The sequence below is a fragment of the Cynara cardunculus genome, unplaced genomic scaffold (assembly GCF_001531365.2).
Source record: "Cynara cardunculus var. scolymus isolate 2C unplaced genomic scaffold, CcrdV1 Un_Scaffold_7756, whole genome shotgun sequence".
Classification (NCBI taxonomy): Eukaryota; Viridiplantae; Streptophyta; class Magnoliopsida; order Asterales; family Asteraceae; genus Cynara; species Cynara cardunculus.
Window position 1 is genome coordinate 11,062 of NW_020203740.1, and position 9,052 is coordinate 20,113.

The 9,052-nt window shown below is 34.9% G+C and overlaps 2 protein-coding genes across 2 annotated transcripts; one reads left to right on the plus strand and one right to left on the minus strand.

Annotated features, from left to right (window-relative positions):
* Window positions 1-1,617: 1,617 nt before the first annotated feature.
* LOC112505002 (proline-rich protein 1-like) lies at window positions 1,618-3,295 on the plus strand. The gene is made up of 2 exons (XM_025108950.1): window positions 1,618-1,826; window positions 2,769-3,295. Exons 1-2 carry the CDS (start codon window positions 1,658-1,660, stop codon window positions 3,125-3,127), a joined length of 528 nt encoding a protein of 175 aa, XP_024964718.1. The 5' UTR covers window positions 1,618-1,657; the 3' UTR covers window positions 3,128-3,295.
* A 2,444-nt stretch (window positions 3,296-5,739) lies between these two features.
* Window positions 5,740-8,222, minus strand: LOC112505001. The gene has a single exon (XM_025108949.1). It carries the CDS (start codon window positions 7,837-7,839, stop codon window positions 5,956-5,958), a length of 1,884 nt encoding a protein of 627 aa, XP_024964717.1. The 5' UTR covers window positions 7,840-8,222; the 3' UTR covers window positions 5,740-5,955.
* Window positions 8,223-9,052: the final 830 nt, after the last annotated feature.

Consider the following 9,052-nt stretch of genomic DNA (forward strand, 5'->3'; position numbering starts at 1 on the left):
TAATGCAATATGGTAGGTTTAGAGTGTGTGTCAACCCTTAAGAGGAAGGCTTGTCCATTGCTACAGTGAATAGTACAAAAGCACTATTTCTGAGCAGACATTCTTACCTAAAGTTGGTAGACAAAGAGTCGACTAATCGGCTCCATACCGTACTAACTTTTGTAAGGGTATGGGTTTTGTCCTTTGTGTGCATAAGGACAAGACAACAACAATCGTGCTAAGCAAGCTTCCTTTGATCGCTGAATGCTGGAATGACCTGAAGCTAGAGCAGTCTTCACACATATGTAGACAGACTTGTAATCACTGAATACTGCTTCAGATCACGTACTCGCCGGTCTCTAATCTTCAGTTTCAGTCTTCGACGTTTGCTGAAGGTTCTTTGATGTGAGTGTTGTCTTCTTGAAGTATTGTTGTCTCTGATAGATTTACAATGCAAGTTCTTTAGCGATAACTGAACATACTCAGTGAAGATCGCTGGAACTGAAAATACAGAAACACAAATACAACGTGAAAGAGAAAAGGGATTATCATCAAATCACTAAGAGAGAGGATCAACAGTATATTTCTTTGAGACGGTTTGAAACCTAAGTCTTGTATTTCGACTAATGTTGAACGATTTTTCAAACTTTCTTCTATTTTAGTCAAACAATTCTCAACAACATAAATCAAAAATTCGTACAAGACTAGCTAATAGTCATCGCTCTTAAGAGTGCGTTTGATATGCAGACTGGGTGGGACGGGATGAGACAAAAATAATTAGTCTCATGTTTGGTGTGTCATGGGACAAAAATGAGATGTGACAACATGAGACAAAAGTAAGATTGGGTGTGACTATTCTTGAGTTTTTTTGTTCCACCAAAAAAGGTAGAACAACATGGGACTAAATTTGAGATTACAATCAGTTGCCCTTATTATTTGATATCAAAATACAAACCTAATTTAATTGCATCCACTTTCTTCTCTTCCACAGCCTTCATTCTTGAAATGTTAAACTTTTGACGTTGGCGTGATAAATGTTATTTACAATTATTATGTTTAAACTTTTTAAATTATGTGCGTATTTAAAATTTATGGTATGACAAATATTATTTACATGTCGTCTCTGAATGTTAAAAAAATTGATATCATAGATTAAATAATTTAAATATATTTTTGGTTGATTTATTGTCATTTACAATCATTATATGATATAAAATAACATTGAATAACATTTAGGGGTAATACTGTCGTTTTAACAGTCTAGTCTTGTCTTGTCATATCCTGTCCCGTCCGTCCGTCATGTTCTGTCTTATCCGATCTGCGTACCAAACACTACCTAAAAGAACTAATAACATTTACGACAGATATTCATTCTTAAAAACTTAATAAAAAAATTTGAATTATATAAAACACGTTATACATAATTAAGTTTACTCATTAGGTGATCCCATCCATTCCTTAATTACAAGCCATCGTGCTCCCATGTAATCAATCAATCATCCACCATTCTCTTCCAACTTATTCATTCAGCCAAATACTTTATACATAATTATTACTATAAAATGGGCATCCACAATCACCATAAACAAACCCACTTGATTCAATTAACAATCAAATTGAAGAGCATGGAGTCCACTGCCACCATATTCTAGCTATCGTTTTGCTACTGTCGGCGGTGATGGTGGTTTCCACCTCCGCCGGTGGTGGTTATGGAGTTGCTCCGGCCACAAAGCCTGCTGCTGAGATCCCTTATTATAAGATGACCAAACAGAACGAAATCTCCAAACCCATTGCAATTCAAGGCCTTATATATTGTAAATCCGGATCTAAACTTACCCCACTTAAAGGTATATCAATCAAGTGTTTTTATTTATATACCGTGTTTATTGTAATAGGCGAAGGATCTTGGGAGAACGAGAGTTAAGGTGGCAAGCGTAAGAAAGGATCTCTGCAGTTGATTACTTTTAATCTCAAACTCACCCATTAATCTCATTTGATACGGGTATTGTTTCTGTGCATCTCGGTGCATCTCATCCTAATGTGCATCTAAGGATGGAGATACTTTCTTACACTTCTCACTTTAACTCTCATTCTTACCGGAGCACAACCCTATTATAATATTGCATGATAGAATTTAAGGTATTGTATTACATATACTTGTTTCGTAGTAATAGAGTAAATTACGTTTTTCATCCCCATGGTTTGTTAAAAATTGCGGATTTTGTTTTTGTAGTTTTCAAATTTCAATTTTCGTCTTTATCGTTTGCAATTCATTTCTATTTTCATCTTTGATACCAAAACACCACTTTAAAGTATCAAGGACCAAAACAGAAATGAACTATAAACCTTAGGGACGAAAAAAGCAATAAATTTTAAATCACAAGAACGAAAAAGGTAATGAATTATAAACCATAGGAATGAAAATCGTAATTTCAAAACCATAAAAACGAAAATAGAAATTTTCAGCAAACCATAGAGACTATAAAAGCAATTTGTGGAGAATTTTTTTTATTTGTATTTTTTTGTTTCATAATGTGAACCACAAAAAAGTTTCACATCAATTTTTTAAAGATTTGAACACATACATAAAACAATATCTTAAATCATAGCTTTTTTACAAAGAAAAAAAAATCATATAAAAGATAACTTAAGCTTGATTCTCACTTGTTTGTCACATTTTTGTACTTTTCATTTCATTGCCCCTATACAAAATTTGATAGTCTTTGTCTAGCTTATATGGGGTTCGTTCGGCATTAACTTATTAGCATTTGGATTATTGTGTGTATCAGGAGCCATAGCAAGAATAACTTGTTTGGCAAGAAACCGCAAGGGGTTGGAACTAGCGCCATTCTCAATCGTGAGTTGCCCGGCTGATAATAAGGGCTACTTTCTAGCAAAATTGTCCCCTCCATCCATGAAGTTCTTGAAGAATGTCGATTGGGAGCTCGAAGAGTGCAAGGCCTTCCTCAAGAGTTCGCCATTGAAAGACTGCAAGATTCCTTTAGATGTTAATGGAGGCATTACGGGTGCCCATATTGTTTCTTCTTCGTCTCATCGACTCCTTAAGAACGCAAATCTTTATTCGCTGAAACCCTTTTTCTACATGAGCGGTCAACCTCAAAAGGTCTCCGACGACAAGGGATATTAACAACTCCTTCGAAAGATCGGTGATTCTATTACAATTATCTAACGCTTGTTTTTTCCCTTTTTAATTGAGCGTAGTTAATTTGTTGTTCATGTTCTTCTCGTTTGCTTATTTTCTGTGATAAAAAAGAGGATTGCAATAAGTATACGTGGGTTGTTTGTGTTATAATTTCAACTATATTTTTTTTTATCTTTCCTGAAAAAAAGATGATATTGTGACTTTGTGATGCAATGTTTAGGTTTACAAACTTTTTGAAAACATTAAATCTTAATGGATTAGAAACAGTTTTAGGAGCCATTTACCAAATGCTTATTTATAAGCAACATTCTCGGTCATCAAAATAGATTGTTGATAAGCATGCTTACTCGATAAGATTCTCTATCTCTTGTCATCTTTACCTGATAAGCATTTACTAAACAGTCCCTAAATCATATACGAGTTCAAAGTGGGTGAGCGGAATTGAAACAATATTTCTGCCTGATTATGGGAAAGTTGCAACATGTTCTATTTTCTGAAGTATCATTTTTATTAAGATTTTGCATATCGTCTTTATATTGTTTTGATGAAATCAAAACTATATTCAGATTTTAAACATTATAGGCATGTTTATATTCAAAATTTGCATGATTTGTTTTTTGTTTTGAGACATTTTGAACATTATAGGTCATGTTTATTAAATTACTAGTTGGGTATCCGCACAATACGGCGGGAGCCATGAATTTTAACGTTTTTAAAGTTTCACTGTTTTTATAAGATAAGATTTAACGATGATATATGTTACACTTGGTCTTTACATATTAATACAATTTGAATAAATAAGAGTTATGGTTCCAATTACAGACTATCGATGAAAAAAAATGTATTACAATTTAAAATCCAACATATTTAAACGACTCCACAAATGTGTTCGATTTACACCAAGAGCAAAGAACCAAGAAACATGAGTTTTAAGATAAACACTCAAAACCAATAAATAAAACTATAAATTTGACAGATCATAAGCCATGAAAAGACCAAAAAAGATGGGTTTTAGAATGAAATTTCAACTGCTTACCCTTTTTCTTGTCCAAAAACTCAGATTAAGGTTGAATTAATACATGTATATATATATTTCAAAAAAACCAAAGAACATATTAATTCAGAACATATTATACAATGCAATTTAGACAGCCTAACCCCTAAAATATATAGTATATATATATATATATATATATATATATATAAATAACTATAAAAGTATAAACCGTAAATATTAAAAATATTTTTTCACGGTATATATAATATATAATAATATAATTAAGTAAAAAACTATTCAATATTGGACTCATTTCGAATGTATTAACGAGACGATTATAATGGTGTAACTTGTTAAAATAAAAATGTATTTTTTAAACATATTTTAATTGATATACAATTATGTATATTAATTTGATAAATGTTTAAAATGAAACATTAAAAAGTAAAGGACGTAAAGTAAATTAATTAACTAATTATAAGAATATAAAATGTAAATTTAAAATTATAATTTAAAAAAAATCAAGGTTATGTGAGGGGGTGAGTGTATGTGAGGAGATGAGAGGGTGAAAAAGTGAACAAGTAATATAAAGGGTATCTTGGTTTAAAACTTTTGTTAAATTTGCTTTATAAGATAGTATAGATATATAACAACATTTACCTTCACAAAATCAAATTTTGTGTCAATTTACACAACCAGATCTAGAAATCTCGTCGATCTGGATCTAGTCAAGTGGACACCGTATAACACAACGAAACAAAACTATACAAAAAATGCCGTTATGCTAGATTAATTATGTTTTTGTGGTAGCATGGGAAACATTGAGCAAAGGGTAAATCTTCAAAAACAAAAGGGTGTGTGAATTTACATGTATGATTTACACATCTTCTGATTATGAGCATTAGTAAGAACAAATAAGAGCAACTGGACTATAAAAGAATATGAGATAACTCAACTATGAATGGACAATGGTCTAATTCACAAATCACCCACAATTCTCCCCTCTGCTTCCATCAGATGTGAAACAAACAACAATTTTAAAAAGCAAGAAACACAAAATAGTTACATACGGCGAATGAACTCGCACACCCTATTCATCTTTGGTGAGATCTCGCCTCATGGGAAGCTTAGCTTTTACTGCTAAACCAGATACTGCTAGGCCAAAGGCCCTTTGGCTTGTTTGCATACTAGCTAGCTTTTAGAACAGTACTTAGTGGTTTCATCAGCCATATTAGTTATTTAACCACAAACATCTCTCCCAAATAACAAATAGATGTGACAAACAGCTTGAAAGATCAATGTAAGAAATGATATACTACATGCTGTTTAGCCCAAATAACACAACTTCAATTTTCATACCCTGGAAATGCAAGAGGATAGATTATATTGCAAATAGCGACTTCCTAAAACACTTCTCACATCAGCTTTGAAGTTAATAATTCAAGCAACAAGCAAGATTCAAGTTCACACTTTTTATCATTTTCTGCTTAAACTTTTTGCAAGCCAGACCTTCACAGAAACAGCCACTCTACCCCTCATACCCTAATTCCGAGTGTGTTATACCAGGTTCAAATTTTATAGTATATGATGTAAAATATCAAGGGCAAACTTGCACGACATGATCAAGTTGTAAGAAAACAAACATTAGGAACAATGTTACAAATCAATATGGCTAATAGCACAGAAAGACTGAAACTTTTGTCGTAGCAAACAATGATTTTGAGTTACATGCTACAATAGAAAGAATACTTCAAACCACCTACTTCCCCAAGCAAATTGAAAAATAGAAACACGCCTGAAAACCACAAAGCATAGATCAGTTACATGTATAAACTCCACTTTCATACCTGTGGGCAACCTCATAAAAGTCTGTCTTGCCCTCAGAAGCAGGCTGCAGAGAGATCCCAGACAATGACTTTGCTCCTTGACAAGTAAATTTTACATAACCAACAACCTCAAGCTCCTCCCCACCATCTTCTTCACTAGTATCCACCGGCATCCTCGCTCTCAATCTAACAGGGTTTCCTTTTAAAGGAATCTCTGGAACATGCCATTGTAATTCTCTCTCAGACCTGTTCAGTACAGCTTTTGGTGAGACCTTCAAGAGTCTTGGGTCCACCGGAAGTTTAATAATAAATGTTACATCAGTCAGGGGAACAGGCAAATCTGGGTTTGACACATATTGGATCATGACAGATAGCAAAGTCCCACTATGACGTTTAACCAGTCGAACTCTCAGAGGCAGAGGAGTTGCACGAGGCAGCAAGCTATACTTTATGACAGGTATAGGCTGATCTGAAGGGGCTGTCCTAACATGAAACATTTGGTTGCCAAGGCTGCTTACACAAGAACTGTGCATAACAAATCTCTTGACACCATTTGTACCTTCAACCCTGAAAGAGAACTCAGTCTCTGCATCACCAGAAGATTTAGGAGGCAAAGTTCTCATGTAGACCGTGCCCATTAAACCAACTCTAGCAAGCAGAGATTCCCTAAATTCTGCATTGATCTCTTCTAAAATGAACATCTCAGGACCTTTCATTTCAGATTTTTTCACTACAAGGTCTTCAAGAGGAGTATCGGCGCCACTTGCAGCTTTAGCAGGGGCATCACTGGTTCCCAAGAATTCAAGCCCGCCAAGACCTTCGGGTTTTGCTACTTTCTTTGAATCAACAAACTCTGATGCATCCAAACCACCACCCCAAGCTTGATTTATACCTTCAAAATCTTCAGGCAAACTAGAACCATCTTTACTAAACTCTATGCCACCATAATCCCCTTCAAACCCTTCAACACCAATATGAGTTGACTCAGTGGCTGCAGCTGGCGGTAATGTAGTGACCTCAAGGCCTGACAAAACTATCGACAAATCAGAAGATTGTTCCTTGTCTTTCTTGAACCCACTAACAAGATCAACAGGTTTGTTAAGATTATCACTAGCAGCAAAAGGATCCTTCTCTGCCTGGTCATCATCTTTTTTAGCTTCATCCTGTTCAATAGGTGGGCCCTGCTCAGTCCGGGCAAGTGTAGCTGCCACCTCATCACCAGCCTCCAAGGTCTCAGGAGGCAGCTCAAAACTAGCATTTGAAAAGGCAGCCTCACTTGATTCATGCTCAGCAGAATGAACTTCTACATTGTTCCAATTATCAGCCCCCCTAATCTTACTCTCTGTGCTTAAAGCAGAATGCACCATTTTGGCTATGCTATCCCCGTGCAAAGAAGCAAGCATTGCAGCTAGCCTGATATTACTGACACCCCTCAAAACAATATCCAGTGCCATATATATCTCTGCGTATTTCCTTCCAAGTTTCTCAGGCGTAACATCAACACCACGACAAGCAGTAACAACCACACTCACCGCCTGGTTAACAATACTAATACATTCGAAAACATTGTTTACACAATCATCATCAACCGTTGTGATCCCCAACACATAAATAGAATTCACAAGCCTGTAAACAACACGGTACCGGCTCTCAACACCCACAATAACTTGTCCACTGGAAGCTGCCAGGGGGTCATCCCCTAAAGAGGTGTCACCATCCTCCGCATTCTGATTCTTTCCGGTGGCAAAAGCAAGACGGGTCTGTCGAAAAGCTGAAAGGGCGACCAGGGCACGTGCCGGGGGAAACCACTCGCGTGTTTGGAGTAGGATATCGGATCCATTCGTGGGTTGTAGGGATAAAGCTAAACAGGACATGTCTGTGTAACCCTAACCCTAGATTTATTTAGATCTAGGGTTTTGATTGATGAATGAATCAACGATCAAAAACTGAATTTGATCGGATCAGTTCAATCTTCCGAATTGATCATGTGATTGTAATTCAGGTGAATTGTACGTGATGCTATATTCAAAGTAACGATCGCATATACAGTTCAAAATTTTCGCGAAGGAATGAATCTGAAGTTGAAATTTTGCAATGATTTGGTTGAAATTAAGATGCGTATAACTACGTGGATAAGAAACTAACTTACTGTTTCAGCATCTGAAGTTTATATGCATCCTGGAAGATCAATTGAGGTTTTGAGATTGATTGTTGCAATGAATATCGAAGAGAGAAGAACAGACAGACAGGTCCTGAGGAAACAACTGAAATCAGTCGGAGCCGATTCGAAGGAAATATTTCCGAATTTGGGCTTTTAGTGGGCCTCTTATTTTAGTCGCTCTGGTTTGTTAAAAAATTTCTAATTTCGTCCTTGTGATTTAGAAATTACAATTTTCTGTATTTTTCACGGTTTTTTTTTTAATTAATTCCTATTGTTAAGTATAAGAGATCAAAACAATAAATAGTTGTAAATTACAATAATAATAAATTAAAAATTATAAGAGCAAATTTAGTAATAAATTACAAACTATAAAAACGAAAACAATAATTTATAAACCATAAGGCATAACATTGTTGTTTTTAATAAAACCAAAAGGACAAAAACATAATTTACTCTTCTTATAATTTTTTTGAATTCAAAAAAAAAAAAAAAAATTACATTCATCTTCGATAGTTGTTTTCATTTTAGAGAATACAATATTAGTTATTATTAAAATGAGTAAACTACACTGTTGGTCCTTGTGGTTAGGTGGGAATCTAGATATGAGCCATCTTCTAAAATAAGTACATTGGGTGTCCCTCTAGTTTGCATTTCGTTTCAAAAATAAGTGTACTAGACGTCTCTGTGACGCTAACACCCTTATAAAGCAGTCAGTTAGGTGCAACATAGTCATTTTATTTATTCATTAAAAAAAATAGAACCCAATCATATGGTACCATGTGTCCATCATTCTCTTTTTTTTTACGATAATTTCTCTTTGACTACCCCTCCCACTCTTTCCTCACCAATCCACAGGTACAACATTAATATAATACTATAAAAGTACTCGTGCAATGCAGCGAGACACATCTTGATTTTAATGTTCT

What these genes read in the sequence shown, in the direction of transcription:
- LOC112505001 (XM_025108949.1), bottom strand. Translation starts at nt 7,839, where the DNA reads ATGTCCTGTTTAGCTTTATCCCTACAACCCACGAATGGATCCGATATC.
- LOC112505002 (XM_025108950.1), top strand. Translation starts at nt 1,658, where the DNA reads ATGGTGGTTTCCACCTCCGCCGGTGGTGGTTATGGAGTTGCTCCGGCC. An exon ending in TAAACTTACCCCACTTAAAG is followed by an intron (nt 1,827 to 2,768) that starts GTATATCAATCA and finishes TGTGTGTATCAG; the next exon opens with GAGCCATAGCAAGAATAACT.